At 41.8% G+C, this 16,968-nt stretch overlaps 1 protein-coding gene across 3 annotated transcripts in view; it reads right to left on the bottom strand.

Annotated features, from left to right (window-relative positions):
* Col14a1 (collagen, type XIV, alpha 1) overlaps positions 1–16,968 on the bottom strand; it is a 213,160-nt gene that overhangs the window by 95,950 nt on the left and 100,242 nt on the right. For 2 of the 3 annotated variants that reach the window (XM_006520385.4, NM_001368422.1), the window contains exons 17-22: positions 15,906–16,038; positions 14,618–14,677; positions 13,133–13,284; positions 6,037–6,166; positions 3,914–4,036; positions 1,324–1,473 (exon numbers count right to left, since the gene is read on the bottom strand). In XM_006520385.4, coding sequence (XP_006520448.1) covers positions 1,324–1,473; positions 3,914–4,036; positions 6,037–6,166; positions 13,133–13,284; positions 14,618–14,677; positions 15,906–16,038 — 748 coding nt within the window. The remainder of the gene's footprint in view (positions 1–1,323; positions 1,474–3,913; positions 4,037–6,036; positions 6,167–13,132; positions 13,285–14,617; positions 14,678–15,905; positions 16,039–16,968) is intronic. The other variant, NM_181277.4, reaches the window with a different exon arrangement.

The raw sequence follows: 16,968 nt of genomic DNA, 5'->3' as shown, positions 1-16,968 counted from the left end.
ATGTGGTATCATCATACCAAATGGTTGGGGAGGCAGGGGGAACAATTCTTTTGAGATAAAATTATAAAGCTTATTCAGTATCTAATCTTTGAGATGTCAAGATACTCCACAGAAGGGAATTTAAGAAGTTTCCTTTCATAGAAGTACAGAATCTACATGAAATGAAAGGTAGCTTGGAGCCGGTCTTACAGAAGCCAAATTCTTGAATGACATTTTTTTTACTAATCATTCTATTTGAGATAAATATCATATGCATGCCAAGTATAACACAATTATTACAATAATAATAGCAGCTATTCATAGAGAACCTGCCATAACAGGCACTTTGCATACATTGGTTCCTGTAGCATCCATAGCAACCATGGTTGCTACAGGATGGCTATTGGCTTTATCTTAGAATTGAGATGGTTTGTGATCCTAAGACAGTAACTACTTTGTCCAGGGCCATCACTAATACGTAAGGCAGTTAAGTTTCATTTCAAATTTTCTATCACCACACGTCTTAAGAATGATGTGCATGCTACTAAAAGCACACAAGTGTACTTTATAGAGCGTGTTGTCTCTCCATCATGTGTATATTATCTTCATTATGTATTAAAAGTACCAACCTTGGGTTTATCAGAGAGATATGTTTTTTTAACGTATTTGGATCTGAACATGTAAGTTGATCTAAAGAAATACAGCAGATGATATAGAGGTATATAACAAAATTTCAGAACAATAGAACATGTCTATTGAAATTTGGAAAGCACTACATAATTCCATTTGTGTCTAGAAGTTCAGATGCCAATGAGAAATCCCCATATGAAAATTCATAAAAGAATACAAAAAGGTCTTAGAGTGGAGTGACATGTACTTTCAATCAATGATGTGTGGCGTGGTGTGTGTGTGTGTGTGTGTGTGTGTGTGTGTGTGTGTGTGTGTGTGTGTGTGTGTGTGTAATGAGTAGCAGTACTTTGAGAGAAGGCAAACTTCTCCTTGGCCCAGCTTTAACTGGCATTGGCCGTGTCAGACTATTGGCTATTTGGAAAAACTCACCTAATTTGAAAAGTGCCAACAGACTTTCCAGAGGGAAATCCTAGCTGCAGCCATCGAGTCGATCAGAAAAGCAGCTGCTGGCATCTGCCTGCCAACTAGAACTCTGGACAGCCCTGAGAAACTACCACACCTTTCTTTCCACAGAATGCCATCCAGAAAGAGTAATGCAGGGGGAAGAAAAGCCAATGGCTGCACTGAAAACGGGGAGTGAGAGACAAGTCTCAGGGGGAACCAAGCACAAAGCCACTAATGGGACTGAAGCAAGCAGACATCAATCGGGCTTACGTGTTTGCACGAGGCCAGTCAGAGCATCACTGAAGCCTGACGCCTGGGAAGCAAAGATCTTCACATTGTAGTCCATTCCACTGAGGAGATTTGTCATGACAATGGTGTTGATGTCAGCACCCACGAAGGTCTCCAGAGTTTGACCAGGGACTAAAAGAGACAGAGTACACACTACAGTCACAACATGCATGTGCTCTTAGAGACTACAGTCTTCAACCAACTCTTGACTGTTACTCAGGTTTACCCAGCGGGCAAACAACTAGGTTGAGGCTAGAACCTAGTCTCATCTGTCTCTAAAGCAGATGTTAGTCCTTCCTCTAGGAGCATTTTATCCCTTGTACTTAGTCAGAGTGTTGATGCACTTCACTATCCACCCAGCAACTTATTCTGACTTGTATCTTATCAGAAGCAATCAGCACTTGCCTGGTGGAAGACATAATTCCTGACTGCCTCTACATGACATGCCAGCATAAGTCAAGGACAGAAAGCTCCATCCTGGATACCAGACCACACCTTATGATAGGAGATCTGGGTAGATGTCGCCACTAATAGCACCATCTACTCCTAAGCCATGGCCTCAGCTATGCTGGATTTTGAGGCTGTCGTGTCTTCAACTGCATTTAACCCGCTGGAGCCTTAAGTGTCAAGTACAGTCTGTGCTGTCTTATTCTGCCTTTTTACCTGCTGTCTTTTCCTCTCTGTGTTTCTTTTTAAGAGCTTTGAGTTAGTGATAATTTCTAAGCACTCCTCACTTCCCTCCAGGAACCCCATTCTAGCAGCAAGTCTACATGGTTTTTGGATACATGAGTTGTAAAAGCTAACACACATGATCACATGTAGCTGCCTCTCCAGGACAACCACAATACTACTGACATCCTGGACACTGAAGGACAATTATTCTAAGGTAGGAAAGTACTATTGAGTTGAACCGTAGTTACCAGTATCTACTAGATGGAAAACGCCATACCCCAACGTGTGACAATCAAACCTATCTCTACTGAGGGCAAACCATAGCAATTGAAAATCACAAGTTTAATATAAGAAGGCTGTTTTAGTACTCGGAAAATATGGTAGATATTTTTAAAGGATCCAGAACACGTTGCATAAGTGTATATGCACCTTAGACCTGTGGCAAAGAGACAAAAGAAATAAAATCTGTGGCTAATCTGAAAAAGTGAATGTGGAGCAGGCCTTGCTCTTTGCCTACTATTTTATTTTCATGGTTCGTAAGGACATTTTTCTGGAGAGACTGGAAGTGGATGTGGCTACTGTAATCACATGGGCTGGATGACAGCAGGACCTGGATAAGTGGCCGGAGAAGAAGAATGAAGGCTAGAATAAGAGCCATAGCAATGCTCTGCAAGACACACTGTGGCCATTCAAGTTTTTGAGAGAGAGAAATGCAATTTTTCACGGCCCCTAAATTATCTTTTAACATTTTTTTCCTGCCAAATTAAGAATAGTTTGAGGAGCCCTTTCTGATGAACAGCCAGAGTTCTGAAGGTCAGATCTAGAAAACTGAAAAGATCTACATATTTTCCTGTTTTAAATGTCACGGGTGTGTGAAGGTTAGAGGGAGGAATTGCAGCGGGTGCTGCTGCCCAAGTGCCCCTCCACAGCCTTTTGCCTGGGGTAAAAGTACTCTTTATTTGAACTGTTCATTTGTCTTTAAATTATAATGATGTAGGGAAGACACATTGGGAGGCCCAAAGAGAGTGGGAAGAGGAAGTTGGGCATAGATATAATCAAGACACGTTGCATATATGTATATTATTGCCAGGGAAGAAAGACACAAGTATACAGTGACTTGGAGGTAGAAGAGAGAGCATATCTCATGAAGAAGTTTTTTTTTTAACTTTGCTGAGTTTTACTCCACAGCATACTTTTTTAAATGAAGAGAAAGAAAAGTTCGTCAATAGAATTTGTCCAACTTATCTAAGAAGCAGAAAAAAAAATTAAAAGTAGGGATTTTAAGTGTCTAGAGCTTACACATCCATTGAACTATGACGTCCCCAGTACTCCTGGGGAGTCTAGCTTTCCTTAGACGTGTTCCCTGCCTGGGGTGAGATTAGGTCAAGCAGACATACACTCAGTAGATAACCTATCCCTTCATTGGTGTGCATATTGTTTTCTATATGAAGTCATCATTTTGTCCTTCTAATAATGCCTACCCAACAAAACCCTTCTCCTCAAAAAAGATAAGAAGCAACTCTTAGTGGTTTAATATATAAAGCCTAACACTGACAGAAACAATGCCAGAAATGATCTTAAAATACGTTTGCATCATTGAGCTGGCGCCACCGATTTGCCATCAAGGCTGGCCACTTGAGTTTGACACCTGGAGCCCACGTGATGGAAGGAGAGAACGGACTCTTCCAAGCTCTTCTCTAACCTCTACTTGCACGTTCTGGCAAAGGAATGTGTGTGCGTTTGTGCACTCATGCACGTGTGTGTGTGCGTGTGCGTGTGCGTGTGGGTGTGTGTGTGTGTGTGTGTGTGTGTGTGTGTGTCTGTGTGTGTGTCTGTGTGTGCGTGCGCGCAAAATAAAAATTTTAGAATTTTGGATTTTTGGGTTCTGAGAAGGACTTACCACTCACAGGTTTGTAGACAATCCTATAGCCCTTCACGGGGCCAGAGGGTGGGTCCCATGTAATGCGCACCCGGTTGTACCATTCTTCTGAGACCCTCAGGTTTTGAGGACCAGAGGAGGGCACTGTGCAGACAGAAGAGGGAAAAGAAGAGGTTCAGTATCGTTTCCTTTTGGTTATTTCCCCACAGAGATAAACACATTTGCAAATAAAACATCAACAAAGTTCACAGTGGGGTCGGTGAGTGTTTTGAACATGCAAACGTGAAAAGTTGCTCTTGTGGTGACTGAGTTTTATCTGAAATCCAGAGATTCATTCACAGTATGATGGCTCTCTTTTCAATTAATTTTAACCAAAAATAAAATTGAATGATGCTTATTAAAAACCTCTATCTTTGCATCAATGCGCTCCACACACACACCAAAACACACACATCTGTCCATATTGAGGATGCTACTTGTACAATGTTACTGGTGATTATCACTGGTGGAGAGAATCTGCATCATGAGATAGATTCTCTCTCTCTCTCTCTCTCTCTCTCTCTCTCTCTCTCTCTCTCTCTCTCTCTCTCCCACTTCCAGATCAGTGTATACTTATGTGTCTTTATTCTCTGACAATATTATACATGTATGCAATGTGTCTTGATTACACCTATGTCCAACTCCCTCTTACCACTCCCTTTGGGCCTCCCAATGTGTGTTCCCTATATTATTATAATTTAAAGGCAGATGAACAGTTCAAATAGGGAGCACTTTTACCTCAGGCAAAAGGCTGTGGAGGGGCACTTGGGCAGCAGTACCCACTGCAATTCCTCCCTCTATCCTTCACACTCCAATGGGAGTTTAAACAGGAAAATATGCATTATAAATATCTTTTCAGTTTTCTAAACCGGCATATACCATCACATCAAGGCTGGACAAGGCAATTGAGTAGACAGACCAAGATCTAACAAGTAGGCAAAAGAGTCAGAGACATCCTTCTGCTCCCACTGTTAGGAATTCCACAAGAACACCAAGCTATTCAGCCATAACGTATATACAGATGTCCTAGGTCAGACTCCTACTGGCTCCCTGATCTCTGGGAGCCCCATGAGTTCCAGTCCATTGATTCGGTGGGCCTTGTTCTGGTGGTGTTTCTGATCCCTCTGGCTCCTCCAATCCTTCCTCCCCCCTCCTCCACAGGACTCCCTGAGCTCCACCTTGTCTGGCTGTGGGACTCCGTATCTACACCCATTAGTTGCTGGATGAGATCTCTCTGATTTCTCTGATGACAATTATGCTAAGCTCTGGTCTCAGAACACTCTGCAAGCAAGATAAACTGTAGGATGACCTTCCCTCTTTTTAGTTGATTGTCTCAATTAGTACGTTATAACAACAACAACAACAAAAAGCTGACTAACGAAGCAACAGAGGTTGCAGGGAGTAGGAATGTGTGCAAGACAATACTACGAAGGGTATTGCTACCTGAGACAGGTTTGGGGAGATATCATTGCTTTCTACTTTCTACTCTAGTGGTGGTGATTATGTGAACCCATACATGTGTTAAAACTCACAAAACTGTAATAAAAAGAAAGCACATTTGCTATCTGCTTATCTAAAAACATAAAACAAGGCCTATGAGAGGAAAAGAAAAGAAAAACAAAAGAAAAGTAGAAGAGGAGGAGGAGGAAGAAGAAGAGGAAGATGAAGAGGAAGCAGAAGAGGAAGACGAAGAAGAGAAGGAGGAGGAAGAGGAGGGGGAGGAGAAGAAGGAGGTGGAGGAGGAGGGGGAGGAGGGGAGGAGGAGGGGGAGAAGGAGGAGGAGGAGGAAGAGAGTTTCAGATTGGTACTGTACTGTGAAATGTGAAGAAAGGTCAAGGCCTGAGGACTCCACCTTGGCAAATCACTGGGACGTGTGATACATCACAAGGTGAAGCTGAGGGTCAGTTCTGCTCTGTGCTTCCCCTTTCACAGAAAATAAAACTGTAGCCCACTGATGCTAAACAGCTTGCCCAAATTGCACTGCGCATGGGCCCACACCCATACACAAGATTCTGGCAGGTTTTCTGGTCCTAATCATTGCACTATACTTTACCCATCATCGGTGGTGGATCAATTAGTGTCAAAGGAGACAAGGTTTCACTTACAAGTCTTCCCTGGAGCGGAGACGCTGACGCCTTCTCCAACAGTATAGACAGGGGTTACTGTGACTTTATACTCAGTGTCTGGAAGTAGAGCCTTCAGAAGGAGACTGTTTTGCACTCCAGGCACCATAACCTGAGTAGAAAGGAAAATACGATGACTGTGTGAGACTCCTACTCCCACTGGCCTCATAAAGAAGTGTGACTAGAGACATCTTGAAAGCATCAGAAGTGAGCTAGAGAAAGGAAAGGCACTCATACTAAAGCATCTCTCCCTGCCGTATCCCTCGCAGAAACTTTAGTCTATAAGCACCAAATAGGATTAACTCCACAGAACATCTCCTCTCAATATCTTCCCAGCCTTCCTGGAGAAGACAGAATGACCATCTGCCAAGCCAGCCGGTGTTTGTGTTTATAGCGTTCATTCTCCAGCCCAGACCGTTGCTTATCTGTTCTGAAATGACTTGAGCATCCTCTTGCAAATCCAGCCTCCCCTATTTTCCTTCCTCGGTGATAACCTGACCCTAACATTTTATTCTTTCAATTAGAAAGGATGGGTGCCATCCAAGAGCAACAGAATAAAGCATCATGAGCCAAGTGTTTTTTTTTTTTTTTTTATAGTTGAAACATATTTAACAGCAATACTCAAAAATTGCGGCAGCTTTCTTACATCTGGAAGGAGATGTCTTCTTCCATCTGGATCTGCTATCCCTCTGTCACTAAAACTGCCAGAAAAAAAAGAAATCCAGAGGCACGGGGACCCTGCACCAGCTGGTGTGCAATATGCCACGTAGCATACAGTATAAGTCTGCTGTTTCTAAGAGAATATTCTGAACCGCACATTCACTACAAAATACTGGGCCTATGCCCCAGCATTCAAATGCTGGCACTTCTCTGAGTTGTTGGGAACTTAATAATCACTGGGAAAAAATGTGAGTGTGTACAAATTGATCCAAGGGGGCTTAAAAGAGTCACAAGATCAAGAAGTCCAAAAAGGTTTTCCATTCCAGGGCTGGGTGAGATGCCAGCAGGCTGAGGCCATGTTTTGTCCTTCTGACAGAAGGAAGGAACTCATCCATCATGGAACGAGTCCTAGAAAACCTTTTGGTGAACCAAGAAGTAGCTATTGCTATGCTACAGCTAAGTTTTGACATGCCACCATCTTGGGTATAACGAAAGCCTGCACTAGACAACCATAGTTCTGCTAACCAAAGACAGGAACACTGGAGTGTGCAGGAGGTTGCATCATGTGGAATCTTGGGTAGGCAGTTATAAAAGTAGCAGCTCTGTTTTAATCTAGAGTGAGTTAGTCAAACCCTGGCAGGAAGGGCTGCAAGGCAGCTGTGGATACACTGACTTGCATTGCCTAGTCAGGGTAGTACCCTTAGGGGTGTCTCTCTCCAACAGAATGCTGGAGCAGAGCCCAGCCTTTCATTCCAGGCTGTCTAGCACACCACCCATATAGATGCTCTTTAAATAAGGTCAGGTCTCACACTGGGAAGCATACAGCCTCGTTGCTGATCAAATGTAGCCTGTGGAATACTGTAAAGCAGTGTGCTCACTCTGGAGGGTTCCCACTGCTTGCCAGAAAGTAGCTGCTGTGGTTTATAACAACCCTTAGTAAGTGCTAAAGGTTTGGTGCCACGTGCGACTAGAAGAATCTAAATCCAGGAAGTAGCTTCATCACCACCATAACCCTTGAAGGTAGTGATGTCACATTCACGTTATAGACATGGAAACAGACCCACATGGTCCAGTACGGGGACCATATTGAAACCCTAGAGATCTGATCTAGGGCCTGCTTAACCTTTGGGGGTTTATGCATACAAGTATGCAGAGCAAACCCTTTTTTCCATCCTCATATTCATCATCAAGAGAAAAATGGAGAGCTGGAGAGATGGTTCAGCAGGTAAGAGCACTGACTGCACTTCTGAAGGTCCTGAGTTCAATTCCCAGCAACCACATGGTGGTTCACAACCACCTGTAATGAGATCTGATGCCCTCTTCGGATGTGTCTGAAGTCAGCTACAGTGTACTTATGTATAATAATAAATACATCTTTGGGCCAGAGCAAGCAGGGACTGAGCAAGCAGAGTTAACCGGAGTGAGCATGGTTGACCAGAGCAAGCAGAAGTCCTAAAAATTCAATTCCCAACAACCACACGAGGGCTCACAACCATCTGTACAGTTACAGTGTGCTCACAAACATTAAATAAATAAATAAATAAATAAATAAATAAATAAATAAATAAATAAATATTTAAAAAAAGAGAGAGAGTTGCCATGGTCATGGTGTCTCTTCACAGCAATAGAAACCCTAAGACACTACTCTCTGAGAGGACCTGATTTCAGTTACCAGCATGTAACTCCAGCTGCAAATGATGACGACTTCTGGCCTCTATGCCACCTTCACACAAGTGTGTGAACACACATGCATAAAAATAAAATTAAAAGAAAAAAGAAAAATGGAAATTCCCTCTGGGGTATGCAAATGTCATCCTGTTCAGTCTTTGCTTGTTTAAGTAAAAGAAAGTCAAATTATATATATATATATATCAATAGAAGCTCCTACTTAAAATACAGCTGCTGCAGTCATAGCAGATGGTGCCTTTCATTTTTAAGACAACTCTGTGAAAGATGTTAGTGATTAAATGCAATGCAAATTCCACTAGGGAGCTTTGTGGTTTTAATTTTTTCAGATATGTAACTTTCCTGTCTTGCTCTATGAGGGCTGTCTGGACCACATATAGCCAGCTGTGATTTGCAGAAGAAACTATAGAGTTCATACACTTTGCTGTGTCCCATCGTGCAAAATTCCATTTTTAGAACATGGTTTTCATATGGTGATGGAGGAGAATTCAGAATTCTGTTTGTGGCATTGCTTTAATTCCAAACCACTGTGACCTGATACTTGTATCAAATACAATAACGGAAACCAACAGAGAAGCGTGACTGGCACTCTTGGACTGTTACAGGAATGTTAATGCTGACAGGAGCTTTCTAAAACTTAATAACTCAGCCTGCAGGAGACTAAGACACACTTTAAGTAGCCCCTCTTTAGATAAGGTTCACCAGCCAGTCCGAAGTTAACAGGCTATCAGATGCTAGGATTCCAAGCAGCCTTTTACAAGTAACAGAGACATCTCTGCTCTGACAACAAAACTGGGGTCGCTGGTCTTTGGCACTCCTCAGTACCATGAACCACCGTACAAAACAACCCTGATGAAATAGTGACTGCCATTTTTATATGCTGCAGTTCTTTTTTTCTTTTTCCTTTGAACTTTAATAGATTTCATTACGCCTTGAAGTTCAGAAGTAATTCACATACCCTAACAGGTAAATTTAGTTCTTCTTGTTTCCTTTTGGTTTGCAATCCTACGTGTGTATGCAGTTCTCCAAATTGAGTCCTACCCCATCCTTTGCCCACGAAAAAACAATCAGCTGCTGGATGTGGTGGTGCATGCCTTTAATCCCAGCACTTGGGAGGCAGAGGCAGGCGGCTTTCTGAGTTCAAGGCCAGCCTGGTCTACAGAATGAGTTCCAGGACAAGCAGGGCTACACAGAGAAATCCTGTATACTCAAAAAACAAAAATAAACAGATAGATAGATAGATAGATAGATAGATAGATAGATAGATAGATAGATAGATAGATAGATAGATAGATAGATAGATATCAGCTGTAACAGTGAAGAGAAAACTTGGGCCAATAGTAAGAGAAAATATGTCTATGATCAGGACGTTTTCCTCTTTGCTTTCATAGTATGAGTTAGCCATCTGTCTTTCCTGGGCAATCATCGTGTGTGCATGTGCATGTATGTGTGTGTGTGTTTATGCACATTCATATGTGCGCAGGTATGTGTGTGTGGATGCATATGCAAATGTGTGCAGGTATGTGTGTAATAGCCAGAAGACAATCATGAGTGTCATTTCTCAGGCACATCCACTCTTTTTGTTTTTGAGATAGGGTCTTTCTGTGACCTGTTATTTATTGAGTAGTTTAATATAGCTGGCCAGCAAGCCCAGAGATCCACCTATCTCTGCCTTCCCCTGCCCCACCAGGATTACAGGAGCACCACCATATCCACACATATTATTTTTTTAATATGGTTTAATAATGTAACTCATTCCTCATCCTTTCAAGGCAAGCACTTTATTGTATAAACTATCTCTTCACCTCAGACATCATCACTTTAAGATATCATTTCATCCACACGATTTCAAGGTCTTTTGACTTTGTCATTGACCTGCATCTCACTGTCCTAAACTCAGACACATCTGACTTTCTTCCTATCTCACTAATAAGGCAGGATGGAGATGTCACAGTGGGCACTCATAGCCCACACATAAGGACCTGACTTCAGATCCCGACAACCACATAAAAATCTGGGCATGGCTGCCCATGCCTATAACCCAGCATTAGGGAAGTGGAGACTGGCAGATCCTGGAGACTTGCATGCTATCCAGTCTAATAAAATGTCAAGCTGCAGATTCAATGAGAGATCCTGTCTCTAAAAATGAGGTGAATTTCAGAGGAAGCTACCAGAAGTCAACCTCTAGTCTCTTCAGGAGTATATATTTGTGCATCTTCTCTCTCTCTCTCTCTCTCTCTCTCTCTCTCTCTCTCTCTCTCTCTCTCTCTCTCTCTCTGTCACACACACACACACACACTTATTTAATTAGCTGAAGAATTAAAATAATACATCATTGCATTTCTACAGCAGTAGTATTTGATAAAAATACATCTATAGATTCTCAATCCTCAGGCCAGTCTTTAAATTAATAAAGTGCCTGAAAGTTACATACACAAATCTAATTTAATTAGAATTCACTAAAGGGGCTTGGGAGTTAAAGACTCCCACTAGGATTTCTTTTATGTAGAGGAAAATCAACTCTCTGCTGCACAGTAAACTTATCAACAGTTTCCATTTTCCTTAAAGCTCTGTTTAGCTGGGCAGACTAAGACTTTTGATCGCTTTCCCTTCACTTAGGTGTCCAAGTGTTTCAGATATAAATAGTGCTAAATAAAAGAAACTCTTAAAGGAACTCAGTCTAGGAGCCACCCAAAGTAAACATTGTTATTATTTTGCTGTGCAGCGCTTACAAGTGCATGTGTGAGATTAAATTGTTACTTTTTCCAAATCAGCAGGAATTAGCTTCAAGGAGCTAAATATGGTTCTTGAAAACAAAAAGCAAAGTATCTCATGCTGGGACGTTTCTGCAGGTTCTTATTTTTAGAAACCAAATTATAATAGCGGAGTAATAATAGGGAAAATAAAATACCCAAATTACATATTTAATTGGCACATCTAATTATATTTTTTAAGTTTGCCAATCATGAAACATTTGGAATGTATTTATTGTTGAAGTGAAATTACAATGTAATCCAAATCATCTGGGTACCCATTAACTTTCCAAAAACCACTCCCAGATCAATGGCATGAGCTTGCTGGCTATGCACTATCCGCTAGGTCCTGAGGGGCATCGCCGTGCCCTGTAATGTTTCTTCCATCACCTGGTGATAGATAATTTTGAGCTCAAATAAAAGATTTTCATTGTAACTTAAAAGGGGTGGGAGCAAAGTTATTAATGAGCAGTGATGACTTTTCGAGAATTCTTCCCTAGTGTGTTAAAAATGACACAGCAAAAGAAGCAAATTTAGTAATGATATATCATAGTAACCAATAGAGCGTACTTGTGAGGGAGTAGTCAAGTAGCCCCTGGATGGAAACTGGACACCAGTATAAGAAACAATTCTAAAACATCTCAAGTTTGAGGATTATACCAACAGATTTGATTTTCTATGTGCAATAAATATATAGGAACTAGGACAAAAGAAACCAAGATATAAATTAAGAAAATGTGGGGAGGCCATGAGTAAGAATGTACCAGATTTGTCACATAGAAATGCACATAAAACAACTTAAAGAAAATTTATCACAAAGCCTTGAGAAGAGATGCCCATGATTAAGAATAGGGGAGAATAATAAGCACAGGGTCCCCAATAGAGGCGTTAGAGAAGGGAATGGAGGAGTTTAAAGGGATTGTAACCCCACAGGAAGAACAACAGTATCGACCAATCAGACCCCCCAGAACTCCCAGGGACTGAGCCATCAACAAAGGAGTACACATAGCTCCAGCTGCATATGTAGCAGAGGATGGCCTCATCATGCATCAATGGGAGGAGAGGTCCTTGGTCCTATGAAGGCATTTCAGATGCCCCAGTGTAAGGGAATTGAGGGTGGGGAGGTGAGAGTGGGTGTGTGGGTGGAGGAACACCCTCATCGAAGCAGGGGGAGGGAGGATGGGATAGAAGGTTTCGGGGGGAACCAGTAAAGGGGATAACATTTGAAATGTAAATAAAGAAAATATCCAATAAAAATGCTTTAAATGAGTTGATTTGATATTAATAATTCTTATTAATTCATTGTTATTATTAGCTATTAATAACTATGTATTTATAGTATATTGTAATAATTAATGATTAGTTAAGTAATAATAATAATTATTATTAAAATTAGTGAAAATATATCTGTTAGACCCCCCCATGTGTACTTTGCTTAAAAGCTTTATAGTAGACTCCCAAGAGTGAAAAACAGCTTAATAATTGCCTTGAACTTTTACATATGCATCTACATACATGTATACAAATACACGTGTGTAATGGTCCTTTGTCTTATCTCGATTTGGTTTGCTTTTGAAATAAATAGGGTCTAGCTGTATTGCCAGCTGGTCTCTAAGCCCTAGGCTTAGGTGATCTTCTTACATCAGCCTCCCTAGGAACTATAGGCATATGCCACCATGCCTGGCATGACTCTATTAGAAGCCTATTTTGGTTAACAGATGTGTAAGACAGCAAAAACAATAATAGAAAAAAGCTGCAGAGGCTTGATTAGATTGAAGCGATCTGCGTGGGGCAGGTTTTAGGGTTAGAAAGGACATGACAACCAACAGTGAAACTTGGATCGAGCAAGAATATTAGTTTCTGTAGACACAGAGCCATCAGGCAATGAGCGGGACAGCTTTTGCTCATCTTCCCAAACAGCCGTGGTAGCTCCACCAACAAAGGCTGTGGGATGCCTAGTCAGCAGTAGTTATACAGACCGTTCCTACCACTTCTTCCATAGGGTCCCCTTGGGCTTTCAGGTAGGTCACCCTAAACTGCTCCACATTGCTGTCAGAAATGTCCCACGATACCCGCAGGCTAGTAGCAGTTTCGTCATCTACAACCAGGTTTCTGATTCCTGTCTGGAGAACTGGAACAAATAGAACCACATATTAAAGAACTTGTAGCCCAGCATATCCCAAAAGGAAAACACAGGTACCACCTATATAGTAGCACCATTCAGGGCAATTCTATGAGAGAGTCCCATGTGAAGCAGGAGCTCCAAGGTCCTGATAGAGAACTGAAAGAAACGCACAGGGCTAAACTCAAAAGGGAGCATGGTCCTTAGGAACTCATGCTTGCCCCCTCTTATTGAAATGGGCTGGGGGTACCAAATCTCATCACTCTCCAATGTGTAAGGCAGCATCCAGCAATATCCACCTACCTCCTCCCAGGCCTGTCTTAACACTACTCATTCAAGAACAGTTTTCCAACTCAGTCTGCCTTCATCTTTCCAGCCCACACAAGGTATCTGCTCTGGGATATTTGCTCCAAAGTTTTTCACCTGTGTTCACTAGAACATTCCACTCCATCTGCCAAGGTGTCTTTTCCCTCACATTTTTTTTGTATTGCTATACTGACTACCCTCTTGCCCACTGTACATTTCCATTCTCCTCACCCACCCCCTCATGACAACATTCACTGAGCCCGGCTTAAATGTCATAGTGTATAGACCTTTGACGCATGCACCATCAAGTCTTGAGAAACATTGTAAGCACGGCACCAAGTAGCTAGGAGGCTTAACTGATATAACTCTGCTATACTACAAGACAAAGGGAGTTGTGGGAAATTCTCAATTCAAGGCAGAGTTCCAGAACTCTGGTGCCAAGACAGAAAACATGAACTATCAAGGGGGAACTTGTGTGTTCCAATAAAGAAAGCCCAGATAACGATTAACTGAAGGATAAACACTTGAATGCACAGACGATTGGGTAATGAAGAGCTGTGGCCATGTTTTGGATAGGGAGTGTGTTAATTAAATGTGCTGAGGTAAAGAGAAAAGCCAAGATGAGAGGAGAAACTACTGGTGAGGGGCTAACACTGCATAAGTCAAGTCTCAGGTCCCAACAGAAATGAACGGAAGTGGCATGAATAATCAGTTCTCCACAGAGAGCCACAGAAGTGACTGGGACAAGACCTCTGTGGGTGATGCTATGTTAACTGCCTCAGAAAGATGAGTGGGAATCCAGATGAAAGTAGGAAAGGTAGAGAGCTTTAGTGATGGTGGACTAGGAGACCAAGTGGTACACAGTAGAAGAGAGGGTGTAAAGTTCAAAGGCTGGTGACACATGAACTGTGCGTGAGAAAGCAAGGACAGGACATCTTTTCTCTAGTTAGTAACTAAATTAAAGCTAAGTGAACTAGGAAACATAACTCTGTTTAAATTAAATGTGTTGAGGATAAACACATCTGAGTGTCCTCACCTGAAGTCACAGGGCTGGTAGGTTCTATGGCTGTGGGTGCTTCAGTCCAAAAATCATCAACTGAAAGAAAATTCATTAATTTCAAAGTATGTAAAGACAATATTCTATACATTTGCATAAGCCATTGTATAACTTATGAAGGAAATTACACTGATGTTATTTTTCTTTCCTAACAACTGACTATGGTGTACAAGGAAAAACAGGTAAGCTGTAAGACAGATTTATACACTGTTTCAATGAATAGGGATGGTGAACTGGAAAGGCGCTAGTGTCTCATCAGAGACTTCAGATAAGTGCCTGAATTACATTCACAAAATTATGCAATCTCACAAGTATGGTTTTGAAATATGGCCATAGCCATGATAGTTAAAGAAAACTAAACTGCAGACCAAGTTGTAAAATGGTTACCCAAAAAATACCACCCAAGAGGGCAAAGTGCTCTGGGAGGTTGTATTTCTTCTGTATCCTGAGCCTACATGTTAGGATGGAGTGACTACCTGGTGTGCCATATTCACCCGCAGATCAACACACCCATCTAGAAGGTCTACAAATACTGGCTGACAATGTCTCCTAGCTTTGGGAAACACCTCCTCTGAAGTCATGGTCCCTTTAAGAAACAGTCTTTCCCCACATCTGAAGACACAGTGAGACTAGGCCCAGCCTCTCTGTCTCATTTCCATACAATTCAGCAGGGTGAGCCCAGCTCTGGAGCTTCTGACAGAACTACCAGGGCTCATCTGGAGTCCCATGTGTAGGATCACACTCTCTCTTCAGTTCATAACATAAGGATCTACCAGCTGCACTGGTCAATAAATCTTCTGAGTGCCACTTAAGAGAACTTAATATATGGCTAATTCAATTTTAAGAAAGGATATAATTAATGTATGATTTCAAAAAGAAAAAACAAGGGACTATCAGTGAATAAATTTTGCAAAAAGTTCTTATAACCAAAATCAACTTGGAAAATTAACATCTAACTTATTTTCCAATTTGAGCACGTATGATTATATCCACCTACCATCTATTCATCTACCTTTGCATTTTGAGAGTGGTTATGGTACAATTAAGATAGGCCAAATGTGGTGTTCAGTGCTTGGGAAGAAAATTATGAACAAGACAGAGATGCTCAGTGCCTTCAGTGTAATGATAGTCTGAGAAATTACACATGAAAGCCATTGACTATAAGACAAGACAAAGCCCGAGGCCCAATGAGGAAAGACAGGCTGTGAGAGCATGGTGGACCCTGAAGCTCAAATGTGAGACTTATCGTCCACACTCCAGGACTTACGTGTGGTTCCCACTGCGGTCACCACCTCACTCTCGCTTCCGTCATCAAGCACAGCTAACAGGGAGACTTCGTACTCGGTTCCAGGATCCAGGCCTTCAATAACATAAGAGTCCTGTTCTTCTTTGAGGTCAACCTGAAAAGCATCCGTGCTTGGTAACTAGGGTTACTTTAGAAGGAGATAGGGAGTGGTGTGGGGAGAGAGATTGGCCATTTGGTATGGAAAACAAGTCGGTGTGCTCTTCCCTGTGTTTCTCCTGAACTACAGGGTTGAGGCCTCAGGGTCATTACCCTGTCCACTTGGGCATGTCTACTACTGTCTTCCTTGTTCAGCTCATATGTCGGCAGTCGTTGGTGAGTCTTTATGGGAGTAGTTTCTAACATCAATAGGAGAAGCAATCTCACAGCAAACTCCCTGGTCCTCTGGTTCTCAAGATCTTTCTGCGCTCTCTCCAGCAATGATTCCTGAGCCTCAGGTACAATATATAAGCATATACATATGTGGGTGTAATGACAATTAATGATGAAAGAGTCCTTAAATTTGAAAGAGATCAAGGAGAGGTATATGGGAGCATTGTGGGAGGGGAGAGGTTGAAGAGAAGGGGAAAAGTACAAAGTTCTAACCTCAAAAGTAAAAGAAACAATTTTTTAAAGAAGAAAAGGCGGGGGTGAAAGTTAAAGAAAAAATCTGTGTGTAAGAAAGAACTAACCGAATAAAACAGAGGAAACCTGAAATCATTTTAAAATCAAACTACAAACCCTATTGCTTTCACTTCCCTCTACAAATATACTATTAATGTTGTAAAAGTAGCATTGTAAAGTTTTATTAGCTGTTATTTGTGAGGGTCGAGGAATCTGAGTTATAAAACTGAAGGTCTGGTAACAATGCATCCTTAATCGTTGAACTATAGCATTATTTGATGCATTTGAAATGCCATGCCCTGCAAGATGCTACTCCTGAAGTTCTTGCCCATTTGAAAGCGAACACCAGCCTGGGTTCGGCAGTAGGGATTCACTTCCGGGGAACATGTTCGGATTCACTTCCGGGGAACATGTTCGGGATCGA

The sequence above is a fragment of the Mus musculus genome, chromosome 15 (genome assembly GCF_000001635.26).
Source record: "Mus musculus strain C57BL/6J chromosome 15, GRCm38.p6 C57BL/6J".
Taxonomy (NCBI): Eukaryota; Metazoa; Chordata; class Mammalia; order Rodentia; family Muridae; genus Mus; species Mus musculus.
Note: the sequence above shows the minus strand (reverse complement) of the source record. Positions and strands in the feature narration are given on the sequence as shown.